Source organism: Gallus gallus, chromosome 26 (genome assembly GCF_016699485.2).
Source record: "Gallus gallus isolate bGalGal1 chromosome 26, bGalGal1.mat.broiler.GRCg7b, whole genome shotgun sequence".
NCBI classification, from domain to species: domain Eukaryota; kingdom Metazoa; phylum Chordata; class Aves; order Galliformes; family Phasianidae; genus Gallus; species Gallus gallus.
Window position 1 is genome coordinate 678,737 of NC_052557.1, and position 15,844 is coordinate 694,580.

General features: G+C 65.0%; 1 protein-coding gene across 8 annotated transcripts in view; it reads left to right on the plus strand.

The window, feature by feature from the left end:
• NAV1 (neuron navigator 1) overlaps nucleotides 1-15,844 on the plus strand; it is a 46,415-nt gene that overhangs the window by 19,807 nt on the left and 10,764 nt on the right. For 7 of the 8 annotated variants that reach the window (XM_046904162.1, XM_040652762.2, XM_040652757.2 and 4 more), the window contains 8 exons: nucleotides 3,430-3,532; nucleotides 5,240-5,605; nucleotides 12,937-13,075; nucleotides 13,231-13,528; nucleotides 13,907-14,600; nucleotides 14,871-15,320; nucleotides 15,514-15,555; nucleotides 15,680-15,828. In XM_046904162.1, coding sequence (XP_046760118.1) covers nucleotides 3,430-3,532; nucleotides 5,240-5,605; nucleotides 12,937-13,075; nucleotides 13,231-13,528; nucleotides 13,907-14,600; nucleotides 14,871-15,320; nucleotides 15,514-15,555; nucleotides 15,680-15,828 — 2,241 coding nt within the window. Of the gene's footprint in view, nucleotides 1-3,429; nucleotides 3,533-5,239; nucleotides 5,606-10,394; nucleotides 10,474-12,936; nucleotides 13,076-13,230; nucleotides 13,529-13,906; nucleotides 14,601-14,870; nucleotides 15,321-15,513; nucleotides 15,556-15,679; nucleotides 15,829-15,844 lie in introns of those variants that run through there. The other variant, XM_025143786.3, reaches the window with a different exon arrangement.

Below are 15,844 nucleotides of genomic sequence, written 5' to 3' on the forward strand. Positions count from 1 at the left end.
CAGGTGAAATCGCTATGGCAACGAGCAGATGACAGCGAGTCTTGTTGCCTTGGAAATGAGACAGGGAAAAAGGAAAAAAAAGACCCAAAAAAACCCACCCAAAAGAGCCATCTGGAATTCTGAATTTCCACCATGTCCGCCCCGTGGCTTGTGCTGGGCGTGGAGCAGCACCATCTGCCCCCGGGGCTTTCGCTTTGCTTTTGTCCCCCATTTCTGGTTTGGATCATTTTGCTGTGGATCCCCTCGAGCTGCTGGTGGCTGTGGGAGGCTCCGGGTACCAAGGCTGAGCGCAGCTGCGTTGCATGGGGCACACATAGGGGGAGTGCAGAGCTACGGGGAAACTGAGGCACGGTGCCCACCCTGCTCTGGGAGCAGCCCCGGCTGCGTGGGGTTCAGTCTGACCAGCGGGGAGATTTCAGGCAGCCCTGGGCTGGAGGTGTGACAGGCTGAGCAGCTTGAGCTCGTCCTGACGGAGACAGAGCTGCGTTGGATGCGCAGGTGGGGTGGTTTGGGGCCAAGCATCCATTGAAAGAATAACCCGCAAATGGGCTGGGGGCCCGGGCTGGATCTCTCCAGCGTGTTCGCTTGGAAAGTAGTGTATGGGAGAGACCCAATTAACTAGATTTATGGCCGCTCTAGCCTGAGAAAGTCTGAATCCCTTTTAAAAGCTTGGCTCGCTGCAGCCAGCCCGGGTTCAGGCTCCGGGTCTCCCAGCCCTGCCCTCATTAGGAGGAGCGATTCTCAGGGCTTCGCGGCAGCAGCGCCCCAGAAGTGCTGATTCGGCTGAAGTCCCATCCCGGCTGTCACTGCTGCACTGCTGCACTGCTGCTAATTTGCTGCTCCTGCTGCCAGCAGGGAGCTGGCACGTGCTGCGGGGCTGCGTGGCTGTGGGGACGGCCCTGGTCATGAAAACAGACGGGGTTATGGGGATGGTTGTGGGACTGGTCATAGGAATGGGGCTGGCTGTGATTCTGGGGATGGCCGTGGTTAATGGGGTGGCTCAGACTGTGCCCTGCGCATGCTGTCTCTGCCAGCTTTGCCCACTGCCACCCTTCTGTTTGACTCCACACTGGGGCTGAGCTCAGGGCACGCTGAGAGGCATCCATCCTCATCCCCACGGCCGGTGTCACCCCGGGGTCACGGGGAAGGAGGGACTCATTAAACCACAGGGAGAAAGATGATGAGTTGTGACCACCCCCTGCCCAGCAGCATGAATCAGAAGTGGAGATAAGAATGGAGGATAAAGCCACGTTACTCCACGTGGAAGCACTGCTGTTGGCGTGGCAAGCCGGGGTCCCCCACTTCTGCACTGCAGGCTGGAACCTGCGGGGTCCCGGGGCCCACTCTGCCCAAAGCTGCGGTGGGTTCTGGGTTGGAGGCATCGGGAGGAAGAGGCTGCGAAGCGCTTCGAAGGGGCAGCAGCCATCTGCAGGGCTGGGCAGCTCCCTGTGGCGGAGCAGCACACCCCGAAGCACAGCCCCCATTGCGCACACAGCCCTTCCTCCCTGCGCCCGGCTGTGGGGTTGGCTGCCACGTGGCCCACATGTGCACATCCTCACAGCGGCCCTCCCAGCCAAAGCACATGGGGCGCACGTGGGGCGCGGGGCTGCCGGCACAGCGGGAGGCGATGGCCGTGCGGAAATGTGCTGTCACGAGCTGCAGAGCTGCTGCTTTCCTCATTCCTGGATGGCTACGTCTGCAGGACGTGGCTGCGCCCCATCGCGGTGGCAGAGCAGCTGGCATCGCCGGCTGAAGGAAGTCTGCACGTGCAGATGGTGGTTGGGGTGAGCCAGGCGCTCTGCCTCAGTGTCCCCACCACTGTTTGCTCTCAAAGACAGAGCTGCAGAAGGGTGGGGGGGGCTGCTGGGGCGGTGGGAGGCGGGCAGGATGAGGGCTTTGGGGGCAGCGCGGTGGGACGCAGGGCTGGGGTTGGGGCTGCGCTTCTGAGCTGGGATGGAGGAGGTGCACGGAGCAGGGAGCTCTGCGGGACACGTCCCTGGTGGGCAGTGAGCCCAGCCCAGGCTGAGTGCCCGACTGACCCCGTGGCTGAGCCGTCCCCACTGCTCTGCGTGCCGGCAGCTGCAAACATCTGGCTGCGGCAGCTTGCTAAATCGATGAGGAGAGGAATCCGGCGCGCTGCCGCCGTTCCCACACTGCAGCCCTTCCCGGCGGCTCCGGTTTCGGCAGGGCTCAGCCGCCCCTCTCCGACACCTGGCAGTGCGGCTGCGGTGCTGCCGGTGCCACCGGCCCTGCCCAGGGGACACAGTGCTGCCCGAGCGCAGTGGGTGGAGGGGCCCTGCCTGTGTTCAGGTGAGCCATGGTGCCAACATGTCGCCCTAGAAGGATGCTGGCTCCCCCTCCCCAGGTGCAGAGCGGGCTGGCTGCTGGTTCTGCCCCACTGTGCCTCCTCTGTGCCGTGGCTGCAGCCCCCAGACCCCCCCCTCACCACCTGCACGTCCCCGTCCCTCTGTGCCACGCTGGGTGCCCCACATTCTGGCCCTGGCTGGGGGCTCTGCTGGTGCTCGCCGGCCCCGCTCACCCCACTGTGCTATGGGCTTTCACCTGCTTCATTTAACCTGTCTCATCGTGGCTGCCTGCGCTCGTCACCGCCTCGTGGGGTCGCACGGAAAGCGGGGCTGCATGGCTGGGGGTGGGCACACAGGGATGGGGCAGCGCTGCTGAGCCCGTGGCACTGCCTGCGGTCCCAGGGTTGCAGCTGGTGTGTGCTGGGGATGAGGGGGCACGGGCCCTGCTCGTGTGTTGGCCATGCAGCCACGCAGTGGCAGGGAGCTTCCCAGGGGGTGCCCCCCCCAGTCCCCACAGCTCTCCCGGTGCTGCTGCAGAGCCCGAGGGCTGTGTGCCGTGGTGTGTTAGGAGGAGCCGACCGCCTGCTGCCCTTGGAGATGTGGCTGTGGTTCACTGGAGAGCTGCGGTCACAGCCCAAAGGCTCGGAATCAGGGGTCACAGCCCAACTGTTACCCACTGAGGTGTGCATCAGTGCGTCAGGGGCACACGGAGTGGGGAAGCCGTGCCCCAGGCCTGGCAGCGCTGTGCCAGCTGCCATAGAAAGGAGGTGGTGACCCCATAGCTGCGTGTGTGCATCTGTGTGTGTGTGTGTGCATGTGTAAGCACGTGTGTGCACGCAGGTGTGCTAACAGGTGTGTTCATGTGTGCACATGGGGATGTGCTCCCAGCACAGCATTTCTGGAGCAGATGTCCCCATCCCAGTGGGGCTCTGCCGCTGCTGCCCGGGGTTCCCTGCTCCCGGTCCCCCCGCCCTGCTCCCAGTAGTAATGTTTGGGTGCAGAGTGGGAGCCCTTGCAGCCCGGCCCCATCCCCTCTCAGGTGGCGGAGGGGGACTCAGGGAGAGGGCAGGACGTGGTCAGAGGCGCTTTGTCCCATCACAGCCTCCTCCTTGTCCCCCCACAGACCCCGAGTCCCAGAGGAAGAGAACGGTGCAGAATGTTCTGGACCTTCGGCAGAACCTGGAGGAGACCATGTCCAGCCTGCGGGGCTCCCAGGTGTCTCACAGGTGAGGACTCGGCACCCCCATCCTCCTCCCCATCCTCCCTGGGGGCTCCGGCCGGGAGAGGAGCTGCGCCCGGTGCCGCCCCAGCCCCGCATTCTGCAGCCACGCCTGGAAGCCGGGCTTTGCAGCGGGCTGCGCCGGGCGAGCAGCTGCGAGCATCCTCTGGTTGTCTGTTGCCACCTCGTGGTCGCGCTGCGCGCTTCGGTTTTGCCTTGGAAGGGACGAGCAGCAGCTGCTCGCCGTCCCCTCCGCCCACCGCCGGCGCTCACAGAGCGGCCCCGAATTTCTCTCTGTCCGGCATTTCTTCGTGCAGAAGCTCACCCGGATCTTTGGGATCCCCGCTGCGCTGTGCACAGCTGTGAGCCGAAGGGAGCGGAGCCCCGGCATCCGCACGGCTGCGTGCCCTGATTTCCTGGCATTGCCCACGGCGGCTCTGCGGGCTCTGCTTGGTGTGAGAGCTGCTGTGCCGCCCGCGCCCCAGCAGGGCTGCTTTGCATTCCCTTTGCATTCCCTTTGCGTTCGGCTGTGTCAGATCCCATCGGCCGCCTTCTCGACGCAGCGCTCCTCAGCAAATCCTGTCAGCTGCTCTTAGGGAAATAGGACAAGGATATTATGGGCGATTAACTTAGTGTTGCTGGTGGGTTTTGTCCCTCCTTTCCTTGATGATTTGTGAGTGCTCCCCGTGGATGAGGGCTCAGACAGATCCCTGCTGTGGAGAAACCCCATCAGTGGGTGGTGGGCCTCCGTGCTGGGTTCTTCCATCCGGTGGGTCCCTGACACTGCCCTGTGTCTGTGTTGGGGTGCAGCGTTGTTGCTGGGAGGTTTCACAGCCCCCGAGCTGCCAGCAGCACAGCTTTAAATAGCCCTCGTGCTGCCTACCCAGCCGGCCCCTTTTAGCTGCCCCTTGCAGTTCTGCTGCGTCGAACTTCCCGGTTTTTATATAGTTCCCTCTTTTCAGTTCCACGCTGCAGTCGGGTTTGGCTTCTGCTGCTGTGCAGGAGCGCTGGGCCCACGTGGCTGCAGCTGTGGGGCGGCTCCTGAAGGCAGCGCAGAGCTGAGCTGAGGGCTGTGGGCTCCACAGGAGCTGCTCCAAGAAGTAATTGTTTGCGGTGTCTAAATTTAGTCTCAGCATCGCTCCCTGCCGTGCCCGAAATACACCCCGAGGGGTGGGGGGCAGTGTGCCCCGGGGCTGGCCCAGGGCGGCACACACGGTGGGGCTTTCCCTGGTGGATCCCCATTAACAGGGCTCGGCACAACCCTGGGGGGCCCTGTGGGGATGGGGAGCTCTGTGCCATGCTGAGGAGCAGCCTCTTTTGCTTTTGCAGCCTCAGCCCCTGCAGGGATATGTGGGGCAATGGGTAGGAGTGCACAGAGCGCAGCTCTGTGGATTGTTTGTGTCCCTCCAGACCAACTGTATGGGGAATCCCCAGCAATGGGCAAAGCAGGGGTCTGCTGGAGCCTGGGGAAGCAGGGTCCTCGATCCTCCTGCAGCTCAGGGCACAAGGGGAGCAGGCACCATCGCGCCCCACATCCTGCCCCACAGACCCTGCAGGGAATGCGCACCACCAAACACATCCACGCAGACACCATGGCTGTCCTTGTGGGACCTGGAATATACAATGCGTGGGCTGTGCTGGCCGCTGGGGGTCGGTAACCCTCAAGGTGACCCTGACCCTACTGGTAGCCCTAACGCTGACCCCATCCCCGCAGCTCCCTGGAGATGACGTGCTATGACAGCGACGAAGCCAACCCGCGCAGCGTCTCCAGCCTGTCGAACCGCTCCTCGCCGCTCTCCTGGCGCTATGGGCAGTCCAGCCCGCGGCTGCAGGCGGGGGATGCGCCGTCGGTGGGGGGCGGCTGCCGCTCCGAGGGCACCCCTGGATGGTACATGCACGGCGAGCGGGCGCACTACTCGCACACCATGCCCATGCGCAGCCCCAGCAAGCTGAGCCACATCTCCCGGCTGGAGCTGGTGGAGGCGTTGGACAGCGACGACGTGGAGCTGAAGTCGGGATATATGAGCGACAGTGATTTGATGGGGAAGACCCTGACGGAGGACGATGACATCACCACGGGGTGAGTGCCGGACCGGGGGCTGTTAGCAGAGCAGGGGGCTGATAAGGGGCGGTGTGGTTTGGGCACGGTGGGGCTGGGCTGATGGTCGGACTTGGTGACCCTGGGGGTCTTTTCCTACCGCGATGCTTCTGTGGCTCTATGAAAAGCACGCAGTGAGCGGCTGCCGGCAGCAGCTCTGCTATGTTCAGAAGTGCTCCCCCAGTTTCCACCAGTGGGTCTGAGCACGGGTGGCACATAGTGGGACCAGTGGGATGGGGTCCCAGCACAGCAGCAAGAGCAGGGCGCCAAGGTTTTGGTGTCACTGGGTGGCACCGTGTTGTCCCCTCACTATGGGTCCCCCCAGGCCTCCATCCCTCCACCCCAGGGCATCTCCAACCCAGCACGTCTGGCCTTCATGTTTTATTCCCAGGCGCGTCCCACCCCTGCTGAGCTGGTGAGGTGCCCCTGGCTCTGGCGGGGCTCCAGGGCTTCAGCATATTGCAGGTTTCCTGTTTCAGTGCACGAGAAAATAAATAACACCAGCATTTGAGTTGTCCCAGAGCAGGAGGAGGTATTTGGCTCCAGCCCTGGATGGGTGTCCAGAGTCACGTCAGCTCCTAGCGGGACCGAGCACAGCCTGTGCCTTCACACCACCACGGGGCACCGGGGTCCTTCTGGAGCTGTGCTGTGCTGGTGCTCAGTGCGGTCCCTTCTGGGTACCCCATCAGTGGTGTGTCACCAGCATTGTAGAGTGGGCCTGGAGGGGAGGGGAAAGCTGCATGGGGAGCCCGCGCCTTGGGTACTGTGCTCAGCTCTCAAGTTGCACCAGGGGAGGCTGAGATTGGGAATCAGGGATGAGTTCTCTTTGGGGAGAGTGCCCAAGCGTTGGAACGGGGTGGAGTCCCCATCCCTGGGGAGTATTTTGGTGATGGGTGGAAGTGGCACCAAGGGATGTGCTGTGGTGGTGGGACTCAGTGGGTCGGGGTGATGGCTGGACCTGAGGATCTTGCAAGACCACATGGCTCTGTGATTCCTCCGTTGTGCTGGCTGGGTGTGGGGCTGCTTTGCTGACAGGGAGCACTCCCTGAGCACAGAGCAGCCCCACAGCCCCACATCCATCCTCCTCTGCTGCCTCTGACCTAGAAAGCAAACACCGCCCCAGGCCGCATCTCCCCGTGCCGTTAATGCACCGGGCAGGAGCTGCAGATGGGGCCGTCAGCCCCCGGGTCCCTGCTGCTGGGGCACTGCCTGCATGCAATGCGCCGGCGCACACCCAGGCTTGTAGGGCAGTGGGTCAGAGCCACCCCCAGCGCTGTGACACAGCCCCTTGGAGGGGGATGTGGTGACACAGCCCCTTGGAGACATGCGGGGCTGCGGGATGGGACCTGGCTGGGAAAGCTCGGGAGAGCAGGACAAGGTATGGGGGCTGTGGGCGGGAGGTGGGGGGCCCCATGGGGGGTTGGCTGTAGGAGCCCCTGGCTGGGCTGGGGACATTTCCTGGGCTCTGGAGACCCTTGCCCCCCATCTCACTGCAGGGCTTTGCCACATGCTGCTGCCCACCCCTGGGGCACAGGTGTGATTTTTGGGCTGGGATGCAGCCATGCTGGGTGTGTTCGTGTGCAGACCTGTGCGTGAATCAGGCGGAAGCGGAGGAGGCAGAGATCACTCAGGCGAGGCTTTTCAAGTCGGGTTTTGCCTGGTTCCAGCTGCCCATGCTGCAGCTCCACGGCTGCATTTCTGCTGTGCATTTGATGAGCCGATCTGAGCAGCTCTGGCACTCCTGGCACAGTGAGGGCTGCGGCGTGCCGGGGCAGCCAGCTCTGCCCGGCTCCGAGCCGCCCCGCCACGTCTCCCGGGGCTGGAGAGCCCTGCATGACGTCGTGCTTTCCACCGCCCTCCTTGTGCCAGATCCTTCGTCATCCCGCCCGTTCCCCGCCGCTTCCCCACAATGCTGGCACAGCAAAACGCAGAGCCCTGGGATGCTCCGGGTATCCCCACCGGGCCGTGCTGCACCGTGGTGCCGGACCTCTGTGCACTGCACCCACTGCCAAGGGTGACCCAAAGACCAGTATGATTTCGGGGGGTCCTTTCACCCTCATTTGTCACTGGGGAGGGGCGGAGGTGTTGTTGCATCCCATCGTGGTGTGAGCATCCACACATCCACGGCTCTGCTTGTAGGCACACAATGGAGCCGCAGCAGCAACCGGTGGTGCTGGGATCGGGGGTGACGCATGGCTTGGGGATGCAGATGTGCCCACTCTGGCCCTACTGCGCTCCGGTGCTGGCCGAGCTCCGGCTTCCTCACAGCTCCTCGAGCTCAGAGCTGGGAGCAGATGTTTGGCTCTGATCCCTGCAAGCAGCAGGGGAGCGGCCGCCCTCCTCCCCTTCTCCGAGTGGGATTGGCGCGGGCGCGTTTCTCCCTTCCCTTCACCACCCGCGCTCGGCGCTGACCCCCGGCCTGACCCCTCGGCACCATCCCGGCGAGCCGTGAGCTCAGCCCTCAGTAGGGACGTCCCGCGGGGTGCGGCCGTGGCCCCGCACGTGGCCCTGCGTGTGTTTGGGGCCGTTGGGGAGCAGCGGGGAAGCGGTGCCGGATAAATATTTGCTACGCCGCGCTGCGTGCCGGGGCTCAGCGGGGCTCCTGCATCCATCCGGGATGAGGGCGAGCTGGGGACGGTCCCAGAAAAGGGCCCCAAAACCCCGCTGGGCACCACCCCCGTTGAAGCGTGCTCCTCTGTGCTGCGCTGTGTCGGATTTGCTCCTGATGTGGGGTTTGCTCCAGGAGCCCGTTGCAGATTCCCAGCACACGGGGCTCCTCGAGGCCAGGATTCTGCATCGGGTGTGTTTTGCAGATGGGCTCAGGGGCTGCCAGGGGGTGATCCAGGGCTGGCGGCTGTCCCTGCAGGGGTGCAGGCAGTCCGTGGTCCTCCAGCCCCGTCCCTGCTCTGCAGCAGGCTGTCACCGAGGAGTGGGGCCAAAGGAGTGGGAGCAGGCACACTACTCAGGCACTTGCTGCCCTGGCTCAAGCCTGGAGGAGCTGGAGGGCGAGGAGGGGCTCTCAGGCTCGTGCCTGCTTTCTTGTTGCCTGGGGGGCAGGGGAACCAGGGCCGGGGATTTCTTGCAGCCCAGGAGCTCGAGGGATAGCTCTGCCCCATGGCTTTGCCGCTTGCCACGTGCCACTTTGCCACGTGTGAAGGAGCCTGGCCGCTGCAGGCAGAGGTGTCCGAGGGCTTGTCCAGACATGGGGAAAAATAGGAATTTCGCAAGCAGGCTGAGTCACATCTCCCCCACCCCGGCGCTGCGCTGGGACTCACTGACCTCCACATGCAGTGCCCTTAGCACTGCTCTGAGTGCCCCCATTCCCCCACCAGCCCGAGGTCCCTGCACAGGGATGTGCTTCCTCTGGGGTTTGCAGTGCTTCGGGGGAGCAGGGAGATGGCCTGCTGCTCCTCGCTGTGTGCCCTGCAGTGGGGCTGCAGCTGGCTATCGGGGTGCGATGGGGCGTGATGCCGATCCTCCCCCCTTTGGGTGAGTGCAGGCAATTTGGAGCAGCTTGCTGCCTCAGTTTTCCCACCTATGAGGTGAGGTCTCTGAGCGCAGCTTCGATGGAGGATGCTGCCAGGGAAGCGCCTAGTCCTCCCCCCCCTCCCCAGTAGTGATTTGTGAAGCTAATTGGTTTTTCTGCCCCATTAAGTGAATGAGAAGGGAAGAGCCCATTTCCCTGCATTTCCCAACAGTCCTGAGAGCTGATGGGGAATAGTGGTGGCCATTTGCACGTCCCCTTAGTGCCAGCGACCTCTGGACGTGGGGTGTGGAAACCCCCTCAGAGCCACAGCCCTATAGGAACAGGGGTCTGTGCAAGCCCTGCACCTCCCTCGTTGCCATGACTATGGCAGAGCGAGAGAAAAGGGCCAGGGCAGACCAAGAGGGCTCAGTGTCCTCGGGGGGGTCATGTGGGGACGGCGGGGGCAGGTGAGAGGCAAAACCCATGGGGTGAAGACAACGCGGGGTGCGCCGCCCCACGTCCCCTCCCTGCTGCCGGCGCTAAGCTGCTGCTGGAGGCTTCCGGGGGACCGCACCGCCCCGCACCGCACCGCATCGCCTCGAGCGAGCGGGGATGCGCGGCGGGAGGGAGCCAAGAGGCGTTGCCGTGAGAGGACAGCGAGGAAGGAATTACTTATTTCCGAGCCCGCAGGGACCGGTGCTGTTTTGCTAAAGCTGCACTTAACCCTCTGCCCGCTGCGGGCGCCGTGTCTGGGGGGCAGCCGCGGAAACAGATGCAAAGGGTCCGTGCTGCCGTGCACACGGGGGGTGTGTGTGGGGGGGGGGGTCCTGAAGCAGCCCCCCCGTGCACGCGGCACAAGTGTTGAGCCCAAGAAGCTCTGGGGCTGCAAACTGGGGGTGCTGGGAGCACCAGAGGTGGTGGTGGAGTAACGGGGGCCGTGTGAGGGTTGCGCTGGGGGCACTGAGCTGGGGGGTACCAAAGGCTGTGGGGGGGGGGGGGGGGTTGAGGGGCGATGAGGCCGGGAATGCCGGCTGGGATCGCTGGGGCTGCCCACATGGGTTGGACTGGGGGCGCTGGAGCTGCCTGCAGGGATGTGGGGTTCACTGGGGGGCACTGCAGCGCCGTGGGCTGCGGTTGGGGGAGGCCGTGCCGGCGGGGGGGTGGGACCCCAGCCCCATTTTGATGGGCCGGGCGGAGCGGGGGAAGCCGTGCCGAGCCGGTCCCTTTGTCGCCGAGCCGGGCCGGGCCGGGGCCGCTACCGCTTTAACGCGGTGGGGCGGTCCCGCCGCCGCCGCCCCTCCCGCCGCGCCCGCGGGGCCGCAGCCACGGGCAGCAGCATGTTGCGGGCCGGGAGGCCGCGCCGCGCCCCGCGCCTGGTCGCCAGGTAGGACCCGGCACCGCACCGCCCCGCATCGGGACCGGCACCGGCGGACGCGGCGCGGCTCGGGGCGGGGCGGGCGCATTGCGGGCGGGCGGCTCCCGGCCCGGCGGTGCAGCGGCTCCGGGGCGCGGGGCTTTGTCTGCCGGGCCCGGAGCCCCGGGGCCGCGCCGCGGGAGGGCTTTGTCTCGGTTGCACCGGGGGAGGGGGGCGGTGCGGCCCCGCCCGCGATCCCCGCAGCTCCCGGTGCCGGGTTGCGGGGTGGTTGCGGGGTGGGTTCGGCGCGGTGCCGGCGCGCGGATCGCTGTTAAGATGGAGGGGCTGCGGGTGTGCGGCACAAAGCCGGGCTGAGCTCTGACCCCGCTGCCCGCACAGCCCCGGGACCGCGGCACGTCGAGGTGCCCTGCTGCTGCCCAGCGCCCGGGGGCTGCCATCCCCCCCCCCCCCCCCCCCCCCCCCCCGGGCACAGCGTCCCCCCGGAGGTGCCGTGGGTGCGCACCCGGATCCCTCACCGGGTTTGCAGCGCTCGCTGCGGTGCGGTGCTGTGGCTGCTGCTCGGGGGGGGTTGCAGGGTGACCTTGGCTGCAGGACCGCTCGTTGTGCCCACCGCGGGTTGGCTGCGTGCGTTCAGCCGGGAGCCGTCACTGCCGAAGTGATGCTTTCCTTGCACGGTGACTGCCCCGGTGCAGTGCTCGGTTTTGGGGACCCCTTTGCGTGCCGGCTGGAGGCACCCCGTGGCCTGAATGCTCTGGGGACGTTTCCAGCATGCTGCAGCTGTGCTGGGGCTCGGCAGAGCTGGGAAGTGCTTGGAGAGCTGGATGCCCTGGAACGTGGGGGGGCTTGGGGGTGTTGGGATCACCCAACCCTGTTCCCATTTAACGGCAGTTCTGTGTATGCCAACACCCTGAGCCTCCCGTATGAGGTTGGGAGACCTTTTGGGATCAGCCCTGCTGGGCGCAGGGGAGCTGCAGAGACCCACCTTGGGCTCAGTCGCATCCAGGGGTGCAGCTCCCCAAGGCTCTGCCCCAGCTCCGTGCAGTGCTGGAGTGCTGCGGGGAAGGTACCGAGAGATGCTGATGTTGGGTGGTGGAGGAGCTTTGCTTTGTGTTTTGGGGGATTTCTGTCCCGGTGAGAAATCCCCAGAGCAGGGGTTGGTGGTGGGGGATCTGCGGAGCCGGGCAGCCCCGTGGCACTTCCTGGGCACGTGGTTGTAATTAAATCCCTTCCTGGGCAGCGGTGCTCTGCTGCAGGGATGCAGGGGGCTGTGTCCGTTCCGGTCCCTGTGTTTGGGAAGGCCAGCAGGGGCAGGACTTGGATCTGCTGTGCTCTGCCGGGGTCTGCAGCGGCTGTGGGATCTCACAAGATGTGGTGGGGCCTCTGCCCTGGGGCTGGAACTCTGCTCGCCCATCCATGAACCTCTGGTGTATGACAACAGCTGTGCTCCTGGGGACTGTGTGGGGTGGGGTGGCTCATCCCGACCCCCTGCCGTGGGGATGAACACCCACTGTGCAGCCCTGCAGGAACCTGTGTTTGTTTCCCAGTCATGTTCTGGCTCCCCTGGGATTTCCAGCTCAGTGACCCCGGCACCCTTCATTTCTGAGAGCTCACTCCCCTGGGGTTTGCAGACCCCATCCCAGCACCTGGTGCTGTGCTGCAGTACACTGAGCTAACTTGGCTTATTGTGTGGCTCCATCCCTGTGTTTGGGTGTCCCCAAACCCCACGTGGCAGAGGTGCACAGTGGGTGCCATCCCTGCCTGCCCTGACCCAGGGCTGTAGTGTCACTTGTGCGATGCTCCTCAGTTCTCCAGCTGCCGCTGCTCGTTGGGCTCCTGCAGCTTTGCGGTGCTGTTGCTGCGGTGCAGACACTTCTGGGGACCCCATGGCTCTCCTCCACCACTGCTTCTCCCTCCCAGCCCAATTCGGGGCTGCGGGGGCCTCGCTGATCTACTGAGCCGCTGACCTGAAAGGGGCCGTGCTCACCCTGCTGGAAGATGCCCGTGTTGAGTGACAGCCCTGGAGATGGGCTTCTGCACGCTCCGCTGCGCCCTCGGCACGGAGCAGCTGTTGGGGCGCGCGGAGGTGCTGCGCCCCTGAGGGCGCTGGGTGGCCAAGGGAGGGTGGAGGCTGCGGGGTGCTTGGATGGTGCGCTCTGTGTTTGGTCCCTGCCCTTTCCGGGAATCCTCCCGACCTCTGGGTGGGACCGCTTGCGGGGGGGCTCGGTGCCAGCCCCGGTGCAGGTGGTGACCCCCTGTGCTGCTGTGTCCATATAACATCTCCCCGGGGCCTTAGCGGGGAAATCGCCGGGTTTGAAGGCTGTGCCAGGCTGGGCTGCAGCCAGCTGTGGCTGCCGAGGGTCGGCTCCCTGCCAGGCTGACGGGGCCGAGGTTGGAGCCCCGGGGTGGAGCAGGGCTGGTGGGTGGCAGGGGACGGCCGGGCTGGGGGGGCTGACGTTGGCTGTGCCGTTGCAGCTGGGATGAGAGCAGCTCCATCAGCAGCGGCCTCAGCGATGCCTCTGACAACCTCAGCTCGGAGGAGTTCAATGCCAGCTCCTCGCTCAACTCCCTGCCCTCCACCCCCACGGCCTCGCGCAGGAACTCGGCCATAGCGGTAGGTGCTGCCATCCCCTCCGGGCAGTGTGGCACTGTGTGGGGAAACCGAGGCACAGCGCAGCCATGGCACGGTGATGCGGTGGGGCTGTGAGCACCCGTGGGTGCCCGGCGACCCCATCCCCTGGTGCACCCATGGCTCCGTTCTGCCCGCAGCTGCGCACCGACTCGGAGAAGCGCTCGCTGGCAGAGAGCGGGCTGAGCTGGTACGGCGAGGCGGACGACAAGGCGCCCAAGAAGCTGGATTACGACAGCAGCAGCCTCAAGATGGAGCACGGCTCCTCCAAGTGGCGGCGGGAGCCCACAGAGAGCTGCGAGGAGGGCTCCAAGGGTGGAGAGCTGAAGAAGCCGGTCAGCCTGGGCACCCCCGGCTCCCTCAAGAAGGGCAAAACCCCACCGGTGGCAGTGACCTCTCCCATCACCCACACGGCCCAGAGCACCCTCAAAGTGGCAGGTGAGGCTGGGATGGGGCAGGGCACGGCTCCTCTGGTGGGGTTAGATGGGAAGAGGGGAGGTTACAGTTAGGTGTGGGGGAAAATCCTTTACTCAAAGCACAGTGAGGCCCTGGCACTGCTGCCTGGAGCTGTGGGTGCCCCATCCCTGGAGGCGCCTGGGGCCACAGACAGGTCCTGGGCAGCCTGAGCCGGGGGGCGCACCCAGCCCACAGCAGGGGTCGGGGCTGGGTGATCTTTAAGGTCCCTTCCAACCCAACTGTTCCTTCCTCTCTGTCATCTCTGCTTTCCCATCTCCATTGCTGCCCTCAGCTCTGAATTGTTTTGCGCCTGACTGTCCCGCAGACCTCCCCGCTCACTCATCCTTCCTTCCCCACCAGGCAAACCCGAGACCAAAGCCACAGACAAGAGCAAACTGTCGGTGAAGAACACGGGGCTGCAGCGCTCCTCCTCTGACGCTGGCCGCGATCGCGTCGGCGATGCCAAGAAGCCGCCCTCGGGTCTCACGCGCCCCTTGGCCTCCAGCTCCTTTGGCTACAAGAAACCGGCCCCGGCCACCGGCACGGCCACTGTCATGCAAGCCGGGGGCTCAGCAACGCTCGGGAAGATCCAGAAGAGCTCCGGTATCCCCGTGAAGCCGGTCAGTGGGCGGAAGACAAGCCTGGATGTCTCCAACACGGCCGAGCCTGGCTTCCTGGCCCCGGGAGCTCGCACCAACATCCAGTACCGCAGTCTGCCCCGGCCGGCCAAGTCCAGCTCCATGAGTGTGACCGGCGGCCGCGGCGCTAACCGGCCCGTCAGCAGCAGCATTGATCCCAGCCTGCTCAGCACCAAGCAGGCCAGCATCACGGTGTCGCGGCTCAAGGAGCCGTCCAAGATCAGTGCTGGCCGTGGCACGCCGGCCCCCGTCAACCAGACGGACCGGGAGAAGGAGAAGGCCAAGGCCAAGGCCGTAGCGCTGGACTCCGAGTGCGTGACGCTGAAGAGCATCGGCTCTCCTGAGAGCACCCCCAAAGCCCAGGCCAACCTCCCGCCGGCGGCCAAGGTGGCTGAGCTGCCCCCCACCCCCCTCAGGTACGACCCTCCCACCATCTTTTAGAGTCGTAGAATCATTAAAGTTGGAAAAGACCTCTGAGGTCATCAAGTCCAACCGTCAACCCATCACCACCGTGCCCACCCACAGAGTCATTATGGTTGGAGAAGGCCTCTAGGATCGTTGAGCCCAACCCATGCCCACCAAACCGCATTTCTCAGTGCCATATCTGTGCCTTTCTTGAACAGGGACCTTTGGGATGCTGTGCCCAGTGCCTGCTCTCACTTGGTCTCATCTGTTTTTTCCCCCAGAGCGGCTGCCAAAACCTACGTGAAGCCTCCCTCGTTGGCCAACTTGGACAAGGTCAACTCCAACAGCCTGGACTTGCCGTCCTCCAGCGAGCTGCATCCCCCACACGCTGCCAAGCTCCAGGACCTGCACCCAGCTGGCGGGCACCTGACCCCCTGCTTCAGCCCCAGTCCTGCCCCCATCCTCAACATCAACTCGGCCAGCTTCTCCCAAGGCCTGGAGCTCATGGGTGGCTTCAGTGTCCCCAAGGAGGGCAGGATGTACCCCAAGCTCTCCGGCCTGCATCGCAGCATGGAGTCCCTGCAGATGCCCATGAGCCTGCCCAGTGCCTTTTCGGGGGGCAGCACCGCCACCCCCAGCCCTGCTGCTGTCCCCCCTGCCAGCACAGAGGAGGAGGAGGAGGCGGGTGAGCTGGGCTGGAGCGGCAGCCCCCGGCTTGCACACCTGGACAGGTATGGGCAGGGGGTGGGCAGCAAGACTCAGCCCCATAACCCTATCCATCATCCTCCTCCTCTGGCGTTTGCTTGCTTCAGAGGTTCGTTCTGGGGGGAAATGTGCATCCCCCTCCTGTCACTCAGCCCCGTGCTGCCTCGTCACATTCCCCTGCCTGGACAGGGAGGTGACTGATCTTCCCTTCCCTTCCAGCACCAACCGTGACAGGAACACGCTGCCCAAGAAGGGGCTGAGGTAAAAGGGTCCACATGGCTTTTGGATGGCGCCAGGGAGGGTGGATGGGTGCGCAGAGCACCCAGCAGTATGGGGCTGGAGGTGGGGAGGTGTCCACACCATCTCACTCCATGTTGTGCTCCAGGTACCAGCTGCACTCCCAGGAGGAGGCCAAGGAGCGCCGCCACTCGCACACCATTGGAGGGCTGCCTGAAGCAGACGATCAGCCGGAGCTGCCCTCACCCCCCGCCCTCCCCATGGCGCTGGTTGGGAAGGGTCCGCTCACCAGCATCGGTCAGTGCCCACCTCC